At 37.7% G+C, this 27,924-nt stretch overlaps 1 protein-coding gene across 21 annotated transcripts in view; it reads right to left on the minus strand.

Moving 5' to 3' along the window:
• Positions 1-27,924, minus strand: part of KIF1B (kinesin family member 1B) — a 96,864-nt gene that overhangs the window by 47,295 nt on the left and 21,645 nt on the right. For 6 of the 21 annotated variants that reach the window (XM_055798867.1, XM_055798860.1, XM_055798859.1 and 3 more), the window contains exons 3-22: positions 27,074-27,150; positions 24,903-25,082; positions 22,759-22,824; positions 20,703-20,881; positions 19,900-20,011; positions 18,780-18,857; positions 18,471-18,536; positions 17,680-17,697; positions 16,080-16,155; positions 15,699-15,777; positions 15,023-15,165; positions 13,831-13,872; positions 11,223-11,434; positions 10,048-10,127; positions 8,584-8,659; positions 5,617-5,696; positions 4,109-4,215; positions 3,545-3,628; positions 1,789-1,969; positions 1,299-1,371 (exon numbers count right to left, since the gene is read on the minus strand). In XM_055798867.1, the coding sequence (XP_055654842.1) occupies positions 1,299-1,371; positions 1,789-1,969; positions 3,545-3,628; positions 4,109-4,215; positions 5,617-5,696; positions 8,584-8,659; positions 10,048-10,127; positions 11,223-11,434; positions 13,831-13,872; positions 15,023-15,165; positions 15,699-15,777; positions 16,080-16,155; positions 17,680-17,697; positions 18,471-18,536; positions 18,780-18,857; positions 19,900-20,011; positions 20,703-20,881; positions 22,759-22,824; positions 24,903-25,082; positions 27,074-27,150 (2,009 nt within the window). The remainder of the gene's footprint in view (positions 1-1,298; positions 1,372-1,788; positions 1,970-3,544; positions 3,629-4,108; positions 4,216-5,616; positions 5,697-8,583; positions 8,660-10,047; positions 10,128-11,222; positions 11,435-13,830; positions 13,873-15,022; positions 15,166-15,698; positions 15,778-16,079; positions 16,156-17,679; positions 17,698-18,470; positions 18,537-18,779; positions 18,858-19,899; positions 20,012-20,702; positions 20,882-22,758; positions 22,825-24,902; positions 25,083-27,073; positions 27,151-27,924) is intronic. The other 15 variants (XM_055798872.1, XM_055798871.1, XM_055798866.1 and 12 more) reach the window with 5 other exon arrangements.

Genomic DNA, 27,924 nt, shown 5'->3' on the forward strand with positions numbered 1-27,924 from the left:
TATATGGGGAAACAAATTCCCTTCGCAACTCTTTCGTAAGTGCAGCCTTATTTATTTGAAGCAGCTCCCCAGACAGCCAATTCTCACGTCTTTAATTCATACAATAGCTTGGCTTATGCCTATCAGCTAAAATTTAAGGGACGGAATTCCCATTACTTGCATCTCCCTTTGACACGTAGCCAAAACTACTCTCCATCCAAGAAATTAGTCCCTTGCAATGAAATAATCAGAGGTGCAGAAGTCTCAGTGTGTAATATAAATAAAATTTTAAAACTATGTAGCTTCTACCTATAGAAGTCACAGTACTTTGCTCCATTCTGGTTTTGGGAAAAGGGGAAGGGCTTTACAGTTTAAAACCCAGCATGCATTTAACCCACAGTTTTCAGTGATCTCAAACTCATATTACAAACAAATGAATCACAATTCTGAAATTTTTATTAGAATTCAGGTACAACTATGTTTATGTTCTGATGAAAAAAACCAACATGTAGTTAAAGCAGAATCAGGAGACTCCGGTTTCTTAAGGAAATCTAGATTTTCATTCCTGGGCTTGGTCTTGTGTTTAAAATTCACAGGGTGCTTGAAGACTGCATACATTTCTATTTGTAATGCACTTCAGAAGATAGTTGTTGTGAGAAGACTGAAGTCTTCCTATATCAAACTTAATTTATCAGACTTCCTATTTAAGAAATAGGTGGTATGGTGGAATTCTCATTGCTCTGAATGAATTAACATTCCCTCTGCACACTGCTTCCTAGTCAGAACCCCACTATCAGCATGTGTACCATTAAGACCCTTACAAGGAACTCCATGCAGGGGAAGGGAGAAGGGTTAAAACATGCACAATGCAGCAACATTTTTAGACATCATTCAAAAAAATAAACCTAGTGTATCAATGTTCTAGGAACCTCTTTGGCAGCACAAAATTAGTATGTTCTGGTGATCCAAGACAAAAATAAAGGCAAACATCCCAAGAAGTAGCTGTTTAGACTACTGAAAAGGAACTTCAAAAAAACCAGAGCATAGAAATGCCCTTCTTTCAGGTTAAGTTGCCAGAAAACGAACCTGTCCCAACAAAAACTGATAAAAGCTACTTCATTGTCAATTACAATCTCTGAATTAACACGAAGGAGCTCACTTACACTGACAATAATTTACTGTAGAGACAAAGTATTTGAAAGCAAAGGGAGAACTGCATTGTGCAGACAACCCAAGCAGGTTTCCTAAACTTTCAGATAAGCAAGGACAGGAATTACTGTTTGCTGAAGGTATAGTTAATCTGAAGTAAGGACACGTACCAGCCTTTGCTGCTCCAACAAGAGATCAGCTTCCTCCTTCTCTTTCTTATATAAAATCTCCATTTCTTGTAATCTGAAGATGAACAAAAGAAAAAAAAAAAGTAGTCAAAAGAGGTCGTTATTGTCACAATGGCATTACTCTACACACACAGCCCACTGAACTACAGCTACAAGGATAAAAGTCATTCCACTTAAAAGGAACCGTTATTTGTCTGTTATAGTACTACAGAACTGAAACTTCCTTTAAGTTTCAGTTTAGTCCTTCACCCAAATGTGCACAGGGTTAGTGGCAGGTTCTTACCTGTGATTTTTAAAGGAGCTAGAGAACTGAAACACTGAAATAAAATAACGAGGAAGCTTTCTGAACTGTCAGAACAGGTAGCAGAGATGCTATGTGGCAGAACCTAAGTTTAGGTTTGCACGGACACCAGCCAAATAACCAACATTTGCCGCCTCCTTGTTTCAGATTGAAATCGAGTTATTTTGTTACCTTTTCTCCATCTCCTGCTTCATGTCAATGCCCTGCTTCTCCAGAAGCTCCCTCTGAGCAAATGTCCAGTCAACTGGCTCAGAGGGAGTCTCAGCTGATGGTGTTTTCTCTCTTTCTGCTCGTGCTTGCTCTGGATGGTTGAATCTGAAGACGTGATTTTTACCCATGATGATACGATTTCCTAAAACATAGGAACAGAAGGTAAGTCTTTCAGGTAAGTATTCCAAAGCCATTGAAAAACATCACTAAATTATTCGTCCTATCTATCCTCTTGGGTGACAGCATAAGAAAAGATTGCCCTGTAAGGATTTCTGTGTACATTGAAGTTACTAGGTGTCAAGAAAAAAACAAAAGAATGCCTGGTTTGTAAAGGACAAGACGCTGCTGATAAGAAGCAGTGCTCACAAAGGACATCATCGTCCCAGCAGAGTTTATAAAAAATAAAAGGACAAACTTGGAGACTGACCAACAGTGGCAGTGAATAAAACATCACTAAATCCCATTCCTCTCCTCCAGTGACAGAACATGAGCAAAAGCCACTTCAGCAAAATTTTCAGCTTGGAAAAGCCTAACTTCAAACACTGGAATGCATGGTGCTTACTTTTCTTTAAGATATGGTTTACATGTATTGGTTTTATTGGAGTCCTAATCAGTGGGATTTTACACCTTCTTTTACACTCATGTAAAAAGAGCTGAGGAAATCTCATATTAAGTCTTTTAGATAAATCCTAGAGATATCAAATGTCCACAAGGCCTGAAACATGTGCGTGATGGAAGACAGTAAAATGCCTCTGCTCTTCCAGAGAATATATTAATGTAGTTAACATTTTAAAAAGACATTCCAGTAAAAATAGACCAAAGTAACCAAAACTGTCCTTATAAATATATTACTAAAATATAGACTCTTAAAGATGTCAGAGACTATGTCTATATTCTTCTAGTAACTCAATCATGTAGATGCAGGGGGAAAAATAAAAAAACCCAACATCTACTTCAAGACAAAGTAATTACTAAATGATAAAAGTCATGCTATTTAATATGAGCCATATGCAGGCACAGAACAGCAAAGCCTGTTCCTCCTTCATTGTCCAGACTTGTGCTGAAGTCAGTACACTTGCTTCCATGAAAATGCTCACTTATAACTTGACACAAATGACTCAGGAGGTGGGGTTTTTTTGTTTGGTTTGTTACCAGTAGAAAAGTGGGGGAGGGCCACAAAAAGCATGATATCTTGAAAGAGATAGGTTAAACCCCGTAATTTAGGGAAGTCTCTCCCTCCTCTAAATCTTCCCCCACATGTCTTTTTAAAGGAATGTAGGGGACTGAGTGGGAAATCTAATGAGAGCAAAGAGAATCTGTTGTATTCCCGCAGAGGGTCATATCTAAGCTTTGCCAGGAAACCAGGAATTTTCCATCAGCAACTGGCAGTCTGTCTGCTCTGTCTCACTGAGACTGCCAAGGGCAATAGGCTTGGGCAAGAATGTATTTGAATAATATCAGGGTAAGCAGAAGGACAAGCAGGATGCTGTGTGGCGGTGCATATTTAAGTACACATACAGCTAGTGCAGGAAAGAATGAAAGAAAATTAACTGCTGTCAATACAAAAATGGTACCAACTTCTGTTTAAAAGCTATGCTCCAAAAAAGTAACACTGCTGTCCTTGAACAGCACCCAGCATTCTCTACATATGATGCAAATATCACATATGGACAATTCTTAGGTACAGAGTCTACCAAAAAATCCTAACAATTCTTACCTGAGCGCAACTGCACAGGCTGCACAACCCTCTTGCCATTAACATAAGTCTCTGATCGTTCACAAGGCTCCAAAGTAACAATAACTATGAAGAAAACAAACAACATGGATGAATGAGACTTTAGAGAGCACAGTATAGAAACAGAAGTGTGCAGACCCTACAGGCCTCTCATTTTCTGCCTATCTTCCTACTAACACCAAAACAAGATACAAATGAACCGCTCCTTGATGCCATGGCTAAAACAGAAATAACGCCCCACAAGAAGAATCAATACTACTGACAACTCCAGATATTGCAGCTGGAAATTATTAATGTTTTTTCTGTTTGAATTTTCATGTTTGTAGTTAACGAAGATCAGAACTTAACTCTTATACTGACTGCAGCAATTGAAGCTAAATCTAAATCTAAATCACTTAAATCTAATTTTCTTCGCCTAAGACTCAAAAAACCCAGCGAGTCAAAGATGATTGTTTCCTTGAGGTAAGAGAAACTTACAAATACCAAGCCAACTATTAAGTAAGAGGGGAAAGATTCAACAATACTTTGCTAGAAGTAGGTTTTTACCTTCACCATTGTTGTTCCTCTCACTTCGAAAGATACAGTGTTCTTCTTTGATATGAGCCCCACTCAGTACAATGTCTTGCCTTCGCTCAGCGTCAGCCTGGCCAACCCTGGGTCCAAGAGAAGATATTTCAAGAGCAAATCAGACACTTCCTACAACCCTCAGAAATACCCTGGAAAATGGTCTACACTATTAAAACCATCCTTCAAGTTCAAAGGGTAGAAATAGCACTTTGCATTGCAGAAAACTTACCAGATGCACCATAAATTGGAGGATAACTGCTTGACAAAAGAAAAGAGATGTTTCCTCTCTCTTAAAACATATAATTTAAAGAGAGAACTGAAATGTTAAAACACCTTCGGATTTAATGTGTTTCCTTGTCTCTTGTGTACCCCCTTCTCCCTTTAGCAAAGGCACACAGAAGGAAAAAAAAAACCACAAAACTAACAGGAACTTCCAGTGGTGCATTTCAGCTGGCATACAGTGATCGTGCCTTCCGATAATCACCATCTGCACTTTAACAAAGCAGTAAAAATGGCTCGGGAGACTCTTGCTGACTAACATGATGCCACAAGCAGTTTCATCCAGCTTCCAGACAGTGAGAGGCTAGGAGTATCCCTGGAGCTTGAAGATTTATGTCCATTCCAAACTCAAATATTTGAGGAACTCTAGATACGGACAACTTAGTTTTCAATCCTAATGTTTATGAACTTCTTGCTCTACTTATTACTCTATACATTTCTGCTGTCCACTAGCTAGGCTCAAAATTTAAAATGGTTTCTTAAGCCCTAAGCTATTCTATTGATTGTTCTGCACTGAATTCTCTACAAGTTTGATATTCTTTTCAGTGGGTCCAATGCATATTAGAGTAGTACCATACAGCAGCACCTGTCTGTGTACTCTTCCCCATCTGTTCCCAAAGAATATACAAACTAAGCAACCAAACATGGCTTAGTGCTCCAAAGATAACAAAAATCACCTCTATTCTTCCAGAAGTCTTGAAACAAGTTTTGGAATAAAATCCATTTTAAATTCCAAATCTGGCTATTAAATTTAGTCTCATACATGTGAATACAGAGTATGTTAACTGTGCAGAGGCAAAGATAAGAGTTTATTTTAAAAATTAAGTGAATGCTCATCCATATTCTAGTTGCTTTTATCAAGTTTTCAATCCTCCACCCACCAGAATCTCAAAGGTATTTTCAGGAAGTTTTATTATTTTTGGTTTGCGGTATCTTAGAAAAGATATCATGCTTTCTTTTATTGCCCAAGTGTACTAACGAACTTGTTATAAAGCTAAGTGACTGCACCCATTACTCTGAAAGCAAAAAATCAACTTAAAAGAAAAAGCGTTTATGTACTTTTTTCCACCTACGACAATCTCATGCTTTGTTTGTACCTGCAAGCTGAATAGTTCAATGCACAGTTACTTAATCTCACGGTGTCTCCAGCATGGGGTTTTAAGCAAGCAAAGAAGCAGACCTCAGAGTGTATTAACACCAATCCTCACCTAGTAATACCATCTTTGATGTAGTAAAGCAGACATTCAGACATGAGAGGATCTTCATTAAGGTTTACAAGATGAGGAGTCTAAAAGAACAAAAAGGAAAGTTAATTAAGAACGGAAGACCTATTTTCAGGCTTCTTCCCACAGCTGTGGAAGATGCACATTAATCCAGCAGCCTTGCTACGTATCTTGAGGTTATGCCATAATGCATTTTTTCAAATATAACCTCTTGCGGTACTGAAGAGCATAAAAAAGGAACAGCAGAAATAGAGCCCAGATTGCTTAGTTATCTGAAATATCAATTGAGGGAATAAAGGCTTCAGCTGGAAAAAAAACCAAACACCACAATTCCTTGTAAAGTCTCTGTAAATTTGTTAAGGGAAGTCCAACAGCAGAAAGAAACAGTAAAATTTTTAAACTGATGGGGAATCGACTTTGACTTTTCTTGGGCAAAACAGGTGTGATGCTCATTTGGCAAAGTCCATTAACATCCAAAGAAAATCTAAAACTACTAGCATTCTTCAATACAAACAGCTAAAAAGCTCTCCATCTAAAGTTCTTCTAAATTCAAATCCACTACAATTACTAAACCAACCTTCTTTGGTGAAAAAACCCCACTGGAATCAGCAAACAAGTCACAAGGCCTTGGTGTGAAAACCTAGCCAGTGAGATCACAGTAAGCACAAATACAAAAGAAAAGGCAAAAAAGGTTAAACAGAATTAAAGAAGAAAGATGATAAAAGAGATGTAAAACTTAGTAAGCAACTTGTCCCTTTGTTAACCTCAAACAGAATAAATTCAACAAAAGGAAATAAATTTGACTAAGATTCCTTGGGAACATTGCTTCCATCCATTTATTATAGCTCCAAAAGGTTTACTTCAGAGAGATGTTAACAGCACTCAGTTTACAGAAGCACAAAAACTACTGGATGTTAAAAATGAAATCTGTCTTTGAATGAAGAAGTCTAATTGTCAATTGCCCAACAAAGATGTAACTACGAAGACAGAAAAGGGGAAAGAACAAGACACCTTTTTCACCCCTGAAAAGATAGGGGCCACCTAAAACTGCAGCTAAGGGTGTCCCATGCCATCATCACTATTCACTGCATTCAAATCAACACTGGGAGCTGTATAAAGCTTTTAAATCAAGAGAAAACTGGTAAGAAACTAAATCCTATAGTCAACTACTGTAACACCACTATGACTTGCACCACTTGGACACTCTGAAAATACTGCTGTACCCTATACAAACGTTTCAGCATCCAAATTCGTTTATCACACTAAATTAAAGTCTGAATGGGTCTTTCACAGGCAGAGATTTTTGTAAGAAATAAAGCTCAACAACTTGAAAAATAATGCTAGCAAAACCGACTGTTCACTCATTCTATTATTCATACACAAAGAGTTATATCTTCAACTTTCTCCTGTCCGCATTTCTCAAGCACGAGCTGAAGGACTTGCCCTGCTCCCATCTTTGATGACAGCACCAGCAATTACATTTCCACAAACCATTTAAGAAGTTTCCTGCCAAAAGCAAAACTGGTAGATACAGCAACAACTGCACAATGTCGTACCTTTTAATTTGTAAAGTAGGCAAAATATACCTTACAGAGTTCAATTTACAGCTCAGTGGGTAAAAACACAATGCTGTCCTAGTAGCATACAGTTAGATTATATATTGGTACTTCAGAAGTGTAAAGTCTTTATAAAAAAGATTTCAAATTTGCTATCTACGTCTCAGGTTTTCACAACAGCAGCCACAGTTACTAGAAGGAGAACTAATGAAACTCAAGTGCAAGGATAGTAAGAAACAGAAGCAGAAAGGACTAGGTCAAGAGTTTTACTTCTCCTAATAAATCCTATATGGGTAAAAATAAATACTATCTATTACCAACACAACTACTTAATCCAGATGGCATTTATACACGAACCTGATCAGCTGAAAATGCACCAAAAGAGTCATCAAAAAGAGCTGAGGGCCTCTGAGGGAAAATCTAAAAGGAGATTAGGATCCATAACAAAAGGACATGTAAAGAACACTCAACAAATTGCCGTCTTTACAAACCTTAGGCACTTCTGGAGTTGATAACAAAACCAAACCAGACTTCTACCTACTGCAAACATAACAGTTTAACACTACTTTAAGCAAAGGATTAAATATTTTAATCAGTTCTGCTGTCCCATGTTTCTGTACAATGCCTCTAGATAGGTCCCCATTTAACCTTAAATCAGGTTTGTTACATGCTTGCACATAGAAGTTTCAGGCTAAAATATTACCCTGTGCTCCTTGTTCAAAGATTTTTGAGATACAAGTACATTGTTCTCCTTGTACTTCTTCAATAATTCTGCTTTAACTGCATAGATAGCTTCTTTACCAATTTATCATTTTATATTTACAGCACTGATTTATGACCTTTTCCTGCATAGTCCTGCTTCTTTCAACTTTCAGAAAATAGAAGTATTGATATATCCTGAAAGAAATATTCCCCTGCATCCCGTGTTCAGTGGTTCATTAGATAACAACCCCTTTTTCCAACAGCAAAAAGGATTAACAAAAAAATTCAGGGAAAAGCATCTAAACAAGACGTCAAACTTCTGTGAGAATCTTAATGAGGAGTAGGTAGAGTACCTGAAGGTCACACACAGATACTGCTGAAAACAGCAACAACAATTTATGAGGCAGCATTTCTGAGCTGCTAACGAAACAACAATATGCAAGGAGCTACAAAAAAAATGGGCAATAATCCTTAGATGTAATGTATTTTGATAGATTCTAACAATAAAGCCATTTCCAAAAAGACACTGTAAGAAGAACTTACTACTAGGGGTCCAAACCTCACTTATGTTGTTACGTATCTTACATGAACACAAGCCCTTGTATGAATGGTAGCTCCTCATCACCCTTTCCTCCCAGGTCCACCAGCCTTTTGAAGACATTACGCAACTGTTACTCTTTTTTTTTTTCCTTACCTTTTTAGGTGAGAAGACTCCCAGTGTTCCTCCATCTTCCCGAATGGCAACTCCCATTTCTGCCAACAATGCCTCCCTGAGAGAGAAAAGGTATGCATTATATTTTGAGCTTCTCAGACAAAATTAGAGAAAATCTTAGAAAAAAAAAATAGACCTTAGTCTAATGAAAGCCATGTAATATAATACATTAGACTTTCAAGAAGCCTATCAACTGACCATACAGCCAGGACTTTCACCACCTCATAACACAACAGGGCAAGTTTCTAAACTTTAGTCCTAGAACTTACAGACCTGCGCAACAGCAAGAATTTTTACAGAGATTTAACAGCATTTTAGTGCAATAACCTATCACAAGGTAAGTACATTTTAAGACATTACATTCGTTGCTTCTTTAAGGAAGGTTAAAGTCTGTTCTAAATTTAAAAATTTCATTTAGTTAAGAGGAGCTACTACTATCCACTAATTTACAAAGACTTAACTGGCTCTTCCTGATCCAATATAAAAAGTACTTTCTCCTTCTTAAGACATAAAAAGGATTCTATTGGGTCAAACTCTTCATGTAATACAGTTTCTTGGCTTTGACAAAACACAACAGTGGCACCAACACAGAAGAGTAAGAACGTGGCAAACACTATGCTATTTTCCCCAAAGTATTTTCACAGTCCCCCAGTTTCTTCCTAAAGAATTCCCATAATTAACGATTCCATTTCTTTTAAACAGCTATCCAAAATGTTGGGGTTTTGATGTTTTCTCCTCTGTTTTTCTTTTTAATTCAACTCCTATCATCATCAACATAACGTAGTGAAGACTTTCACAGCTTACCTATGTATTGCGAGAACTTCCTATTGTTTCAAATCACCCGACAGCCTTAAAGTCCCTTAGCTCTGTCAGTGAATAATCTATCTCGATCCACTTTCTTCATACACCTCTCACTGGTTTTACAGACTCAGTCACACTGTTTCTAGGCAAGTATGTTCCACTTACGTATTCTGCAAGCTTTTAATATTCTAGTAAGTAATGCTCTGTTTGGCTGCACTCACTTTCTGACAATTATTAAGCATCTCGCTCTAGAACACAATTCAACCAAAGCTGAAAGGTAAAGCTGCTTTGTAATTTTAGATACTCCAACACTAAAAACTCAAATCTTTTCTGCTCAACTTTAGGGCCAAAATTTTTGGAATATAAGAGAATGGTGGAAAGGGGAAGAAAGAGACGAGGACTCCATGCTGCTCTGCAGCAGAAGCCAATGCAGCAGGTTAAGATTTTACCAGAATTACAACAGTACACTTTAACTGTAGGAAATACAGGAAAGAATACAGCTTCCTCTCAGCATTGCCCCTACTGTTTATATAATGCATAGGTAAACAGAATTGTCACTGAGCACTATTCTGCTGTTCCATCGATTCAGAACAGAGTAACGTTCTCAGTTTTCCACACTTCTCCATTTTCTGGACACCATCCGACCTTTCCATCCTAATGGCCTCAGTTTTCCTCAGCTTCTCCTCCCATGTTTCATTCAGCTCTGCAATGATCTTCTCAGATTCCTGTGTGAAAATCCCAGAAGCTGTTTTACAATTCTCCTCAAAGTTCTTTACATAATACACAAAACAATGAAAGTCTGTGCTCAGTTCTAGGCCTCAAATTAAGTTTGGATATAAAACGTACTCTTAGCTCTTCAAAACTAAGTTGTCCTCCTTAATTTCTCCAAGGGTAAACAGCCTTGATGGCAAGCTGAGAAAAGATTACTTTTTATCTAACCACAGTCAGACTTTAATTTGAACACCTAAATTTTTTTCTTTTGCTATTTTTTTAAAATCTGATTTACAGACATCATTCAGTAACTAGATGCCAAGGAACTGCAGAGGCCACACTTACTTCCATGGCAACAGAGGGTTTCCAATAGGAAAGGGATTTGCAGTGTGTGTTCCAGCCCATTCCAATCCCTGTAGCAGTGTGTCTCATGGATAAGACATGAGAATGAAGCAGAGATTCGACACTGCCAGCTCTCCCCACTCATCCACCCATGGAAATTGGGAGGGGGGCTTTCATAAAAATCAAGAAATACTTCACTGTAATGCACTTTTGATGCAGTTCAATCCTATGCAGTATTGGGATAAGGCCGCTATTGTCTGGATAAAGCATGCTATTCTGTGTGCTTCACATTTTAATCTGTGGGGGCTGGGCAAATACAACAGTGGCAGGATTATTCTTCCTCCTTTTTTCAACTTTGGGATAATGTGGTTTTCTGAAAGCTGAATGCATTTGCCAGTCAGATTTTGTCCACACTAGTGCTGACCAGGCCTCCTGAAGTCTATACTTATGACCAAATTTTCTGCAATTACCACTGCATCAGAGAACCTGTAAACAACAATCACGATTTTCATTTATAATTTCCTTGTAGCTCCAGGCTACAATTAAACCTAAATAATCCTAACAGGAAAGGCTGTGCATGAACACAGTTTCTAGCCCACAACACAGTTAAGTGCCCTTTTCAAGGTGCCGAGGAGATTTTCAACAACTTCTTATATATGCAGTGTGCTACTGTTTCTCTCTGTGAAGTAAAGTTCTCCTGGGTTCACTGCTATTTAGCCTTGGAAAAGACCAAAAAAATGGCCCCCTTAATCTACAGCAAGACCTACCTTCAAACGCTCAATTGCCTCTTCTCCTCCAGGTGTTGACATGATTCTTTCCTGTATACTGGACACAGATGTTAAGCCCACCTGACTACTGAGAGAGCAGGAGGATGGAGATGCAGTGAGGGACCCCATGGAGGCTGTGGAAAAATTGCCAGGACGTTGATTCTCGGAGGCTAGCAAGTATCTATGTTTATTGTTCTGAAAATCTTTCAAATCTGGGAGAGAGACACACAGACAGAGGGAAGGCAGAAAGATGGGAAAAAGGAAAATAGGAAGAGGGAAGAAAGAGGAAGAAGGAAAGGAAGGAAATACCAGCATAAGAGGAAAGCATTTAAGCAGCAACAAGACAAGTTTTGTAATTTTTTAGATGGCAGTTCCGAAACAAATCTTTTAATATTAGTATCTATAACATAACAATAACTCATTTCAGACCCTGAGGATTACTAGTTGCATCATAAACCATCTTCATAAAAAATGCCTGAAAAAATAAATTACACACTTGCCAAAAATAAACCATCTTATTCCTAACTGAACACTGAAATGAGCCCCACGGAGCTCAGATGAGGAGCAGATTCCGTTCCTCATGAGATTAGTGACATTTTGGGCTAAAGTCTGAATAGACACCAACCCTTTACACTCAGAAAAACATTCTCTTCCAGGCTCCTTTAATCTAAAATGATGAAGTAAATCTTTATTACAACACTGGTTCTGCTGACGAGCCACCCAGACCACACAAACAAAGAACTACTCCTCTGAATTCTCACAGGAGTGTATGTGAATCACCTGTCAGTCCATGACAGGGAGAGGAGAACACAAGTTCGCAGAAACATTATTATGTTACTTCTTGACCCTCCTTATCTGAAAAATGGAAATCTAAAGATACCTGACCAGTGGAAAAGGTGATAGGTGGTGCTCATACTGCAGAAGGTGCCTGAAAGCTTTTTGGTCTTAATTTAGATGAGGAAGGCCTTCAAAAGCCCCAGAATTTAATAAGGCAGCTTTTGTAGCCTGAAAATCTGGAGGCCTGAAAGATGCCTCCTTCAAAGACAGAAAACAAGAAAAATGTGCATGAATGATTTAAGAACAAATATCCAAAGGTAATTTATTTTAATCTTACTTAGCTTCTCAGATACGTCTGTAAACCATATCCTTGGAATAAGCGCACAAAAAAATCTTACATGGAATTAGACAATTAAGTAGCTCAGTATTAATGATTTTTATAGTTTTAAATTCTATTTCTAAAATAAATCCTTTAAAATAAGCATCCTTATGAAAGAACCAAGTCAAATCAGACCTTGCAAGTTATAAACAAGGGCTTCACACTTACAAAAATGAGATGCTCACCCAGACATTGCATAAATTTCCATGTCCTCCTACATCTCCTCTACTCTTATCCTGAACAATTCTGCTATTGTCAGCCTTATGCCCTAGTTCACTCCACATTCAGCCTGCTGTTTCAGCCTCGTGAAACTGATGATTGCATCAAGTCAGTTTGAAAACCACCATCTGCAAATCCAGGAAGCAGGGGTGGGAGTTTAACAGACGAAAAGCAGGTTAAGGAAAGGGAATGCCATCGGGATGAGGAAGGCAGGCATGACAGAGCAGGGAAGATGAAGTCTCCAAAGGCCAAGACGCATGCAGTCCTGAAGATAAAGGACGTGGTGCTTGCAATAGCTTTCGCAGTTGCTGTGACCACGGAGAACCAAAGCCCTCAGCATCATGCACGCTTTTCCTGGAGGCTGCAGCTTTCACACAGATGATATATGCACACGCTGGAAGCAGCATCAGAATGTAAGACAAGGCCAGAATGAGTCTTTACACCACCAGTAGTTTTAATTTTAGGAAATTTCAGACAGATCTCTTCCAGTTGATATTGTTTGAGCAAGGGTGAAGACGACTGACTGAAAGAATTTTAAAAGTCTAGCAACCCAAAATTTACATAGAATACATTTCTCTTGCAACAGACTACATATATTTCCCTTTCATAAAAGCACACAGTAGAACAGAAATAAAATGCTGTTTGCTGACTGCTTTCAACCCTATGAAGTTAATAATCTACAACCAAGTATTTGAGCTCAAATGAGACCGTCAGCAGTATAGGATGTTCAACTTTTTTTTTTTTTTAAGAAACTATACAAAATAAAACTCAAGCCTCTCCAGGAGGAACTGATAACATTTCACCTTGAGTTAATCAATTACGACATTTAAAACAAATACTTTTAGCTGAAAAAGAGATATTAAAATGCCAGGAAGCTAGGTGACCGGAAGCTGTTTCATTTGAATAACTTGAGAAAGGTTCGAGAACAAGATTTTCTAGTTCAACTCTAAATGGCTGGCTGTCATGAAAACAGACTAAAGAACTTCCACTATCCCTTCTATATTCCGCCAGAAAGGAAGAATGAACGTATGTTGCATTTTAAACTTTGCACTTTTTTTTGACTGCCAACTCAGTCTAAGGAACCGTGGTTAAGCTAGTTTCCATGAAACTGCACTGCATTCCACAGTGAGTGTTCTGTCTGGGATTTCCCTGTGAGAAATGCTGGCATGCAAAGCTCAGTTAAAAGCTGACCCAGAGAAAGCAGGTTAAACAAGAGAACCACACAATACACACATTTGCCTCCACTTCCAGAGTATTCATCTCCCATTGGATCAACTGAAAGGAAGCAGGAGGGAAAATACAAGAAGGATCAAAATTGAAGGTTCACTAGCGACATAGGAAGGGAAGAGAAAACTACTTGATGTTTAAAGAAACAAAAGCACAATTTTCAGTAACACAGTTTTTTCAGTTTTGATTTAGAACCAAAAAACAGACTGTACCAAGCATAAAAACACTTGTATTTCATTGCCTTCTGGCCCCATTCTCTTGAAAACAAGTAAATAAAAAGGTAAATACATACTACACATCTTTAAATTGTCTGTGACTAAGTCAGAACTTCTGCTTCACAGGCAAATAAGTTCTGACAAATCAGAAACTGGTGCAATTTTTTTTTTTTTTTAAGTCCAAGAATCTTTTAATTCACTGGAATACACTCTGTTTTTATAGGCATTTGCTTCACTAGGAATTAAATCATTGTTCATATTATAGAAGAAAGTACCAGCTAAAATTTTAGTTTATTTGCTTTATTTAGAATGAGGACAAAGTAATCAGGCACAAGTGTGTTCTGGTGCTTTAAGAGGTTGCTGGCAAAGCAAATCAGTACAATACTGCTCTGCCAAACTAACTCAAAATCTCGCCCCAAAAGAATTCATTATTTATTCACAGGCAGCTGTTTCATGGCTAGTTATTTTGAAGTGACAAATGGTTTGTCACTCAGGACATTTTCTAACAGGAATTAGCCGTTGTTTTCTTTCTGAGCAAGGACAGCACTGAAGTCAGGTATCAACAAATAACCTTAACCCCTTAACGAGGAGGAAAAGATGCTTTCTTTCTCAGTATGAAATTAAGCTTCTATACCTCAACTATCCTTTTACTGGCAGCTAGCCAAAAAGTCCTCCATAACTCAGCAGGGCAACTCCTGAATGTGTAAGTTCTATTACACAAAATCATTTCTACAGTAACAGAAAACTCAATCCCCACGTCTTCCCTTGAGAGTTTGAAGGTGGTCTGTCAAGTCTACAGACAATCCTAAGGATGCATTGTTTAAAGACAGAAGAGGCTACTATTTTTAAAAACATGTTCAAAATTTAATATCAGCACCTACATTTAACTTCCATGTTTTTAACCGCTTCCGCTCACAGGCCCAGCTCTCCCTCCTCTATAAAAGACACCAACCTCAAGATGATAGTCTGTTTAATCCACTTACTGTCAATAATATCTCCCAGCCCTTGAGCACGCAGGAGATCCTTAAGCCTTGTCACCTCCTCCTTCAGTTCACGCACGAGCTTGGCATTGGGATCTTCATTGATAACAGCATTGCATTTAATCTGTTTTGCACGATCAGCATATCTGGAAACAGACAAAACATTGAAACCTTACAACGAACATGTAAGCGCTTATATGGAACACAGCAATATAGGAGATGTTTAGCTTGCAAGTGTACATCAGAAGAGAATTCTGGATTACAGTCAATTATGCATTTGAATTCATATTTAATACAGGGTATTGCTGCTAAAAAGACAAGTCCTATTCAATATGGATTAACAGTATGTACAACAGACAACATTTTTTTTTTCTTTATTCAGTGCTTTGAAACCTCAGCTTAGCTAACATGCTCGGCTTAGGGACCACAGTAGAAAAAACATAGGAACACAAGAAGATTAGTTTGATTTTTCAAGTTTAGAATCAGCAATAAATCACTAGCTCCCTATTCATATATAATAGATTGGTTTTCCTCTTTCAAAATAATCGAGTTCTTGCCAGCACAGAGTCGTCTTCCCCACAGATTTTCTCAGAGTATGAAAACCCAAAGGTTTGAAGGATAGAATACAGCCATTTGAGCTAACAGCTATCCATATCCATCTCAGATAAAAAGACAGTACCTTAAAGTGCTCAAAGTTTCATCATAGTTTATGTCTGCTGGACTCAAAGCAGCAACCATTGCAGTTCTGGAGTTACCGCCTATAACAAACAGGCAAGATTTTAGACGGAACTAGAATGCACAGTCTAGGCTCTAACTACTTACTAAATATCAGCATTTTCACAAAATTATAGAATTCAACTATATTCTACCTTACTGAGAAATATTCAAAAAATCATAGGAAAGAGAGCTGTAACTTTAACAAAAGATGGAACTATTTGACTCAGATTTGACTATTAAAATTATTTAACTTAACATTTGATACAAATTTAAGAGAGTCAAAAGCAGTCAGAGAATTTAGTGATAATTTCTTTCCATACTGGCATAGGCAAGTCAGACATACCTAGATTTTCTCGAAGAAGCCATGTTAGTACAGAATCCCTGTATGGTATAAAGTCTGTCTTCTTCTTTTTTTTACTCTACAAAGAAAGAACACACTACTAAGAAACAGACACCAAATGGAAAATTAATACTTAAAACATAAAAATCATAGTATAGGTACTAAAAGAACCATGACAAGCATACACATAAGCTATCTAAACAGAGGGGTGGCCCGTGGTTGTACAAGTGGTTACTGAGTTTGATATTAGGTAGCATGCAAAATATTCAGCTATCTAAACAGATGATGATAAGCAGTCCAGAGAACTCCCTTGACACACTATGTCCAGAAAGTGTATTCTGTGTATGAAGAATATCTTCCTGACAATTAAATTCTGTGTTTTAACACCATTGCAAGTGAATTTAAGAAGTAAACCTTACTCATTCAAAGGAAGATTCACTTTTCCTTTGTTAGAAAAGTTATGGCTTTTTAGAGCAGTCAAAGGTCTATTTACAGGAGATTGCACAGCTACAGAGATACAGGTACACACGTAAAAGGACAACTACCCAATCTTCCTGGGCTTCTGTAAGCAGTTATTAGGAAACTTGAGGATGGAAGAGATGAAAGTACTTTCACGCTGAAATTAGAAGTATGAGTAGAAAGGAGGTGGTTTAGGGGTTTGTTTTGGTGGTTTTATTTTGGGTTGTTTTGGTTTTTTTCTTTTAAAAAAAGGACAAAAATATTACAGAGACTACTCAAACTGAAGCACAAGGCCACAAGATGTGTGTCCAAGTATTTAAGTACTTCATCGCAAAATCAGTAGTGATCAATGAGGAACTTCCACAAAAGAGAAGATGGCCTTCTGAGCACCTTTGGTAGACTTCCCTCCAAATTTCATTAAAAAGGCTTTGTCTGGCTTATTTGGTCTAAAAGAAACAATTAATTTCTAAAGCTCTGTAACAGAACGTGAATCTTTGGTCATTCATTTACTTACACAAATAGGAGGCAAACACGTTGCTTTGAGAGATGTCAAAAGTCTAATTCCACACAACATTCAATACATGGCTTTGCAATAAAAGGCCTGATTATAATTTGTGTGAAACTCTTCTTAACACTCAAAAGGTGCTTAAAATGTGAGCATTGGTCTTGGAACAGTTCTATTGCCCCTTGCCAAAGGTAAGTAACCTTACAATGGATGAGAAAAATTACTAAGGGCAGGTAAACACCAGATATTAAAGCTGGAAACTAGAATTGACTATTAAATCCATCACATGAGGTAAAGAAAAAAGCATGGAGAGCAGAAACACGAAAGCAGAGACAAAGTTATCCATACTAAAAGTAAATATTCCTCATGTAAGTCACCAAATCAGGAGCAGGAATGTAATAAAAGAATATTCCTAAATACGCACCTAAATGTGTACTTTTCATTCATTTATCCCCAATCTTATAACATTTTAAAAATTTTAGTATGGGTAATTCTAAGGCTTCAAGACTAATTTATAGTCACAGGAACTTCTCAAAGATCTGACATAAAAGGTCCCTGTTCTTTGATTCCAAAATGAAGAGAATAAAATCTTACGCTCAAGCAAAAAAAAGACACCATCCCCTACTACTCAGACCATACCTTGTTAGTGCAGTTATCCTAAGTTGAAAGCATTAAAGAAAGAGGAAGGAGATACAAAATGAGCTTCTTAAAAGAGCTTTATATATAAATTCCATCTTAACCTGGACAGCATTTTCTTTTCTTGAGGAGCCCAATAAATGAGAACAGTTTTCATGGGAAAAAAACCCTAAAAAGCATGTAAGTATATTCAACCTATCCAAGCTGTTGAAAACTCATTTAACTCACTTTTAAAAGGAGCAGTAATAATTTACTTGTTTTTTTTAAATAGCAGTTGAGTGTAGAAAGGAAAAGACAAAGTACTTTTCTAAACGTACAATATTATGTTTGGATCAACAGATGCTCACTCAACTCAACACCTAAGTCTTGCCATTGCAAAAAAAGCCAGTGATAATCAAATTATTACATGGGTACTTCTAAAATTTTGTAACAACAAAACTGCAGTTAGCTTTCTAAAGTTATTCTTTCAGATAAAAATAAAAATTACTGCTCTGCAGAACTAAAAGCTTGCTACCTGAACGCATCTTGTACACAAATGCAGGCTTCTTTTGCATGGCTTCTTCACAGCTAAATAAACCAATGCTTCAGTCTAATGACACATGAAGTTTCTACCAAGCTGCATGCCATTCACAGAATACTATCCGCACTACTCATTTATCAAAATACACACAGCTAATTTGGCTAAGAATGCTAGGCCAAGAACAGTGAAAGATTCTGCTGTACTCCGTGGGTTTTACTGTCTCAGTTTTACTAGCTATGGAAAGGTTGTTACAAGAAGTAAATGCTGTACTTACCACTTCGGCCAATGCTGATATAACTTTGCCCAGAGTTGTAAGAGACTTGTTTATATTTGCTCCTTCCTGTGAAAACATAATCCAATATTATACAGCAATTAAAATTGTTCAAACGAACCTCTGTAGACTAAATGAGCCAAATGTGACACCCATCATCAGACGGGAAAAAAAGCGCCTTCAGTTATGCCATTATTTTTTCCATACTTACAATACCAATCCTTTCTTTTCCTATCATTTTTCAAGTAATGGCTCCACATGATGCTTGCACACCCACTTCCCTTTCTTTACCCTACATCAATGGCCCAATACCTTTAATCGGGTTCCTTTGGCACCAGTTGAATCGGCTCGCTCACTGCCAGCTAAATCCACAAGACTAATCTTGCTGACCTGTAGAGCAAAAGCACATTAACAATGAGAACTAATTCTTGGTGAACGAGAGCAAGAACAAAATTTCAAAGAATTCTATGGCATGAGATGAATTCTACTGTCTAAAAAAAAAAAAAAAAAAAAAATCACTGTACTGTGCTTAAAACTACAGTCAAACAGCATTTTCACAAGCTATTAGCTTGATACTGTTACCTTATGGATAAGAAGTGTCTGGGATTATGCACTGTTTTAAGTAGCACTATGCTGTACCCAAAAAGACAGTGAGATCTCACATGATCAGACCAAAACAGAAGTAAAAAAAAAATCGTTACTGCTACAGACCACACAAGAATCTCAAAGGAAAAGAAAAACTCATGTTTCATCCTGACTCTAGTGCCAGCAATAAAGCACTGGCGTATCAAAAGCTACAGAGTCCATGTCCATTAACAGTAACTTTAGAGGGTCTTATCATTTGGTGGGTAGGTGTCTTCAACACAAATTTTTTCAGATCTGTCCACAGTAGTCAGTTCAGAAACATGAACATTACCTGAGTTTCATCTACCATTGCATGCAGAGCCTGTATTGCAGAGTAATAAAAGCCAGAAAACTGTTCCATACTAAACAGGGTACCTCCTTTTAACATGAAAATTCCAGAAAGTGCCTAAATCTTACTCATCCCAATCCCTGTGCCCAAAGGAAAGAACTAACAAGGCAAACATTTTGCACTGACAAGCAAAACCACAGAAAGTTCTGGGAAGACGACTGGGGAAGGCTAACTTATTTCATACATCCTTCCCCACAGAACCTAGTCCTTACAGCTGTATTTTCCTCACATCTATATATTCTCCTCCTGCACATATTCCCCATTTAGTTGTTTTTTAGACTACAATCAAACAAAATTCCATAGAAAAATAAAAGGGCTCCATCAAGGCACAAAGCAATTCACCCTTATACAGAACACCAGAAAAAACATTTAATTCTCATTTTCTTGTCATACTGCCAATAAGTTATTACAGGGAAGATTTATGAAAAACAGTTGGAAAGCCACTTATCTGTAACATACCTTCTCTGTAGAAAGATCAGTTTCTGTGTCATGTTTCTTCTGAGTAAAGACAATTGTAAACACAGCATGAGAGCGGCTGCTGGTTTCATTCATGTTGGTAGCTGCCACAGTCCTAAAATATGAAGAGATACAGACATGTTTAGAGAACAGTAGCCTCTCTGCTGCAAGCACAACTACCTGCAAGGCTGCATGCAGCTGTAGAGGAATGACACCAAGAGACTGTACAGTTGATGCTCTGCCCTGTAACCGAGACCAGGCCATACCAAATACCATTAAGAAACCCCTTGATTTTTCACTCCTGGATTAGTCCCACCTTCATCACAGTTTGAACAGAGCTTTCTCGATCTGTGTACTCAATCTACCTTACACCCAAGAAAACATGAGCAGCCTTTATGTCAATCTTTCCCACACGTTGTTAAAAGAAGCCTACAGCTGACACGTAAACGACTACTAATGAACCAGAACCTAAAGCTAGAATGCCAACTTTAGTCCTGAACCACTTGAATGAATAAGGAGACTGTGATGATACAGTACACAAAGGCAGGAACAAAAGCCAGCAGAATTATTCACATACTTAATCTCAAGCCACTACAAGCTTTAAATATCTATACAGTGATTTGCAGCACTATTTCACCACACAAATCAATTTCAGTCTTAATAGCATTGAACAGTGCATAGTGCAACAATATCCCTCATGTGAAATGAGTTTTTAAGAAAGCATCACAAAAGGTATTTTAAATTTGCTGCTATATGCCATATATCCCAACTGAGATAAAAATATGTAACACACTACCATCACTAACCTGGCTTTGTTCCCGGCATCCATGAGGTCTGCAATGTCTGTATAAGATGTGACTGCTAACTTGGACAAATCTTCCACATATGGTCCAAGCAGAGGATGTTCTCGCACCCGCAAATTCCCTTTGTTCTTCGGGTTCAACAAGTCTCTGACTCTCTCACAGTAAATCTCCATGTAACTCACCTGAAAACAGGAATTTGCATGGACAATTTAGTGCTTTGCAGCATTTTAGAGTGCCACTGGTGCTAACTCCCTCAGTCCACTACAAGAAAGCTGTAGGCGGGCATCTCCATTCATGTAACAGCTTGACACAATGGCAGAAAGGAAAAGGAGTCACTAGTCTCACACATCAGATCTCCCACATATGCTGCAGACCTTGGATCCATGTATAGGTGTCTCAACCATTTCAAAAAACATTGGTGTTTAATTAAATATTAAACATGAGTTCACAATCATCTTAACAGCTTTAATATGACACAGCAGAAAAAGTATCTTTCTAAAGAGGCAAAGAAGACAGGTGGTAAAAGGAGTCTGCTTACAAGGAATCTCTTATGAACTTCCAAAGCAAACTTAAGCAAAAAAGTTTAATTTCTTTGTATGCAGAAACAACTTTTGATTCTGAGCTGTATCCACATCTTGCTGTATTCCTGACTCATCAGTACAATTATTCAAAGCACACTAATCTTAAATCTGAGCCCTTTGAAATAAATTATAAAGCTTAGATTTGTCATGGCACTATGCTCATCCTGATCCAACAGCAGCTGCAGCAGTCCAGATAGTAAATATTAAAAGAGACAGTAAGTTACTCACTTTCATTCTGTGGATTACAGATGTAAGCAACAGCCTTAGAAATTTAGAGATTGAAGATCTCTTTTTGTGTAAGTGCAATGCAGAAAAATGAATTCTACATCCAAAACAGATCATAATACACTATTTATACATTTCCATCACTACTTCTGTCTAACTGCCTCCCTTCTTTGCTTTTTTTGTCAGATGCTCATTCTTTTGGAGAGATGATTTCTCTCTCACATGCACAAATCTATGCTTAGAGACATAATCAGGACCATAAACAAGTACCAAATAGAAAAAATATCATGAAAATGTTAGAATATTCGCACTCACAATCGTAAATGCGATACTCCCATGGTATTCAAGCATTAATTCATCAAATGTTAATAAAATACAAATAAGTGAAGTGTTAAAATGGATTGATTCAAAGCCTAATAGTTTTCCAGTTCTGTAACTTAGAAAATAGTAATGATAGGAGTTCACATTTATTAATAGCAATCACATTTGACTTCCACCACTTTTGGTCTTCCTTTCTTTCAAAGCCTGCAACATACTTGCATGTGAGACTATTAAAACTGATTGGGGAGGGCGGTGGAGCACACAGGTGGTAGACAACACTACTGTAGAAGAAAGGAAATACCATTTCTGCAAAGTGGCTGCTTTTATTTTTATTTTGGAGCAGAACAGGAAGACAGGAAAAGAAACGGTGGTGTACAACAGCATATGAAAATGACTTTCTAAACACAAAACAACCTAAGGATAATAATTAAGAAAAATTAAGTACTGACAAATTTCTTATGTATGCACAACTTAAACATTTTTTTTCTGTAAACCAACCTTACTAACAGATGTCAGGTAAGACTCCATGACTAAGCTATTCTAGACAATTCCTGTAGAGAAACAAGGTATAAATTATGACTGTTCTAATTGGCAAGAAATACGTAATTTTCCATCCAGCAGTCAAAACAAAAAGTTAATCTACAAATTCATCTTCAGGTTTTTCAGCCCATCACTTCTTTCAGAACTGCTACACAGGGCGGGGGGGGGGGGGGGGGGGGGGGGGGGAAGTGTCCCAGAAATGTTTTATTACATTTGGCTAAAACATAAAACAGCAAAAAGACACAACGCCAAAAAACCCCAACACCCACACACAACAAGAAACCCCACACACAATCAAAAATCACCATCTTAATGCAACATCAAGAACGCAGCAACTAAGCTCAGTTTGATGTTCAACACACAGATATTCTTTGATCCCTCACCATACTCACCTCTACGGAATATGACATTTCTTCATTGCTGTTGTCATTGATTTTCTCAAACAGTTCTTCGCATAGCTAGAACGGGATTAAAGCCAAGTCAGAAATTAATCTTTACCGAGTAGTAACAAGTACCACGATATGTCATTAAACTGGCTTCAGAGCGAGGGCAGGGGAAGAAAAAAACCCCATTACATCAACCACATACACCCTCACTGGGAAATTCTACATCACCATCATTCAACCTTGTTTTATAGACGACCTGAACAATTGTTCTAGGTTTACTATTCTGTACTATAAAATTAGAAAAAGCCCTTAACTGAAACTGGAAATAGTAATTTTAGAAAGGAATGATGAAAATCTTTAGTCCTGTCCTAGCCTCATAAAAACAACAGCCTGTTTATTCAGTGTGTTGAAGTTCCAAAATCCAGATTCAAATCAGCAGGCAGAAATTATTTCAAAATTTGTTAGCAGTATTTTTGTGTGAAGGATACTTTAACTACCAGTGGTCTACTTCTCTCAATAATGCTTGTCTAGAAGTAACAGAGACCCAAAATTAAGATTATAAAAGAGGAAGAAATGAACAGTGGGCAAGCCATGAATATACATCTGGAGATTAAAATGAAAAGCATGGGTACAGAGAGGAATAATTGTAAAAAGAGGTTTCTGGAACACATATCTACAAGCCACTGTATGAAAAATGAACAGATAATGAAGAATATAAGCAATTTTGAAAGTATACACTCTAAAGTATTCAGTCAACACATGGTTTAAGTACCATAAAGTGTCACACTAGGTTGGCAAACAGGGAACTTGGCCAATGCATAAGAATTTAATGTCAACAACCTATACTACTTGGAACATGATTGTGCTGTACCTTCTGTGTATGAGACAAGAAAGACAACAGATTCAACAACCTCTCCCTGAACAGATAATTCATTTTGTACTTTATGGGCAGGCCTCCCAGTGAAACTGGAAGGAAAAGTTTTTGTTTTAAAACTGTAGTAGATTACAGGAGCATTATTCAATTGGGAGCAGGGGTCAGGAAAATGTTTAATTCTTATGTATTTGAAGTTTCAGAAAAAACAAATAGAAGTATCCCCATCACAACAAAAAAATTTAGCACAAAGCTGTTGTCACAGATTTTCAGTTCATTTCACTTATTACATCGTTACTTTGTATTACTGTAATAACACCAAAATGCTTAGGTATAACAATTCTGTCCTTCATCACATTAGTTCTTTCAACATTATTTTAAGCTGATCACCAGAACACTTGCAACCTATTTCAGCACATATGCCCATGCCATTAACGGAGAACAGCGCTCCGTGTCATCTATTTCATACCTGTGGCACAGGGCCAATGTCTACTGCAGACCTGCAGCAGAATGAGGACTCAAGCTGTTCAGCATTTTTTTTTATTAAGACTGAAACCCTGCCTCAGATTTCTATTTTGAGAATGGAGGAACACACTGTCTTCCAACAAACTTGGTCCACTGTCAGTGCCTACACACTGAGGAAGGCCTGCACATAGAACAAGTGCCACACAACCAACAGCTACAGAATGCTAAATTCATGGTGACAAACTTCTGCCAGCCAGAATTTCTTGTGTGGGTATCTCAACTTCTTCAAATTTCATGGCAAATGTCAAAAGAAATTTCAGAGAAGGAAATAACACTGGGCTGTGCTCAGTTGCCCTATTTTTCCCAATTTTTTCATTTTGATGAGCTTAATTTCTTACAAAGATATATTATTCAGTTTGTACCCTTGGGAAACTTATCACTACAAAAAGTTCCTGACATATTCATCAGTAATACCACCTTGTATTCAGTAGGAATTCAAAAAGTGCTTAAGTGCTATCCTAGCTAAAGTCAGAGAAGGGGACAAGAAACCCAGTGACTAAGACGTCTTGATTTACTAGTTTGCTGGGGAAGTGGAGAAACTGGACGTACAAAAAAAAATATACAGATTGTACAGTACAATTTAAAAAAAGTCACAGCAGGAAAATTACTAAAAATGCTTTTTTTCCCCCAGTATCCTTTCACTTCAGAAGTAAGCTGTGGTTCTCTTGTTAACCATTATTGCAATATAAAAAAAGCATATCCACAAGCACGTGCCGGAACATGCTATAAAAAACCCAAACGGGTTCTGCTCTACCTGGGGGATTATGCCTGCTTGGCTCTCCTCCTGCTTGCCCATCATTGTGTAGGATTTCCCAGCTCCAGTTTGTCCATAGGCAAAAATGCATACATTGTAGCCCTCAAAGGCATGCAGTAACATCTCCTTCCCAATATCATTGTACACGCGGCTCTGAGATGCAAAGCAGGGATCTTCAGGCTGAAAAGACATGAAAGCGGCACAAATATAGTCTTATCCTATCATTCAAGATCACCAACAAATGTCATTCAGGGTGTTTGGGAGGAGGGAGTCAAAGGGAGAAAATCTCAAGTAGAGTTCAGAAAGTCAATGCAAACAAATAAAGGACTGGAAGCTACAGAAATCCCACAGTGGCTGGTCTTGACAAGGGGTCTGAAGGGTAGCAGGGGCAAGAAAACCAAAGTTGCTCACATTTATTTTGTTTCCTTTTTTTAAGATTAAAAGAGTAAACAAATCATTAACATGACCAATTTTTTCTTGCAGCTGATTCTACTGTCTAATAATCCAGGTTTCGATTTACAACTTCCGGTGACTACAAAATCTTTATGTCTGTCAATACATATTTCGAATTAGCAAGTACCTGAACTGGTCAAGGAATCTATCAGAACATTTTTCTATGGCTAAATACAAGGTTAGCAATATAACATTAAAAAAAAAGGTACTTTAAAGCAATTTAGCCCAGTGATAAAATAAACAACACTCTACTGCAGATGCACCCTATGACAGAAATCTGTATATGGATAAAGCAAGTGACCACCTCCAAACACTCAACTGAAAAGTTTGTTACATTTTGAGAAGAGGCACTGCTGCACATGCAGTGGAAAAAAATAACCACAAGTTATTGATGTCAAAAAGAATACACTTGCCAGATCTCAAGGCAAATACACAACTTGTACAAAACAAAACTTCATGAATAATTCTCCATTTTTTAGGTAGTGCATTTCAGGTACTCGGGCACTGTACCGATCAGACTCCAACATCCAGTCATGAGAGGCAATCCAAGATGCAGCTCCAGGAATGGTACAGAATACAAAAATGCTGAGAGAAAGCTGGATTCAGGGTATATGCTCTTTTTTCTGATGTCCTCTCTTGATCATTTAGGCAAGTCCTTAGTAAATACACTTGAAAAAGTTATAATACTAACGATTATCTATGCAGATGTTTTAAGTTGCACAATGTAGTAGAGATTGCATAGATAACATGCTACTGAAACTTAATTTTGTAAGGAGTATGTCACTACATTGTATGTGACTACATTATTCTTGATCTATCATTCTCTCTTCCTGAAGCGTCAGATTTTAACATTACTTGCTCTTGAAATCAGGACAGATATAGCTGTGCTAACATTCTAATGTCGGGATCAAGGTTTTATCAGACCACTTTCTTTCCTGCTAGTTTTCAGGAATTACGTTCATAATGTTCCTCTGACTGATCCTGTAATCTACTTGCACAGGTGCTCTGGAAGATTCGGTAAATGAGCTATAACAATCCAAGTTTTTCCATCATGAAAACAACCTCATTGGCTACAGATTTGCTCAGAAATATTAATTCTTATTTGCACCATCCCAGTAACTAAAATTAATCTTAGAGAAACACATTATCCTTTCTTTCTATATCTTTTGAGAAAATAAGGCAGGGGAGGGGTAGATGGCAGAACACCACAGTTCTGCTGCAAAACAATTACTGGAAGTCAGCAAGTCCTTAGCACCAATTCGCAAGAGGGTGGGGCAGAGATGCTAGATGAGAGTTTATTGCTTTTCCAGCTATCAGAAACACGTATCACTACTCTGTCTTTTCCAAATCTGCCAAGGGAATCCACACCACATTTCTCCTTGATCTATAAGAACTCTAACAACTTTCACTTGTCTAAGAACAAAACTGAATTAACTGTGGTTCACAGCCATCCTTAAAATATTTAGAACAGAACACTGTTGGAGAATACTTTTCAGTAGTCTTTCAAATATTTACAACTTGTTATTGAACTCCAGGATCTTTTCTTTCTGCTCTCCCCCAAACAGGAAAAGACTACATACAATGACAAGCTTTTAACCTGAAAGAGGGTGAGAGACACAGTGCAGAAACATCTCACAAGGATCACATGAACAGAAGAGAACGCAGTTAGTGTCAAGCCAGTCAACAAAAAAAAACAGTTTTTTTGTAAAAGAACTTACCGATGTGTGGGACCAGTAAGAGTAGTCAAAGCTGAAGGACTTTGGTGCTTCCTTAGGATTCTTTGGGTTGATAATACCTACAAGAAATAACATTCAAACTCAGCTAACTCAACATTTAGGAGCATTATTAATGAGCTTGCTGACCCTCAACTTAACATGTGAATCTGAGTATTCACAGAGTTGCCACATTGCACAGGAGTAATAAGATTGAAGGAATAGATGCACAGCTTCCTAACACAATGTTTCTGTAGGCCTTATTTCAAATAAATCAAGGGGGGGGGAAATCCTAGAAGGAATGCTGCTGCTAAACAAAATTCTTCTGTTGGACAGAAAACCAGAAGCAGGTCAACCTGGTCCCCTGCCTTTTAGAATGGTACAGGCTTTTATCAGTTGAGGGGTATTAGCAAGGAAGACAATCTGAAGCACAAGGAGTTCAAGAATCCCTGGAGATTTCACAGCCGCACAACTCAAGTCTGTTTTGACATACATGTTACACAGAACAAGAGCTCATTGCAGAAGGATTTGCTTTAAGAAGCTTAGTATTTTCAGGGCATGGAAGAAGATAAAAAAAAAGCTGGATCTATAGACATTTCAGAGATTGTCTGCGCAGTTTATTTCAATGCTCTTTTATATGCACAAAGCCTACAGACAGATTTTTATTAGGGCTGACATTAACTGAACCAACCAAATAACTGGTAAATGTTCTTAAAGCATACAGCCACTGAATCCCGTAGTGACCCCCGACCAACTTGTGTACTTTCTCTCTCTGGAACTTCTGTATAATATACAATGCCCCTATGACGAAATTCACACACGCACACACAAAAAAAAAAGCCAGAATGAAAAAATGC

This window comes from Falco peregrinus, chromosome 3, assembly GCF_023634155.1.
Source record: "Falco peregrinus isolate bFalPer1 chromosome 3, bFalPer1.pri, whole genome shotgun sequence".
NCBI lineage: Eukaryota > Metazoa > Chordata > Aves > Falconiformes > Falconidae > Falco > Falco peregrinus.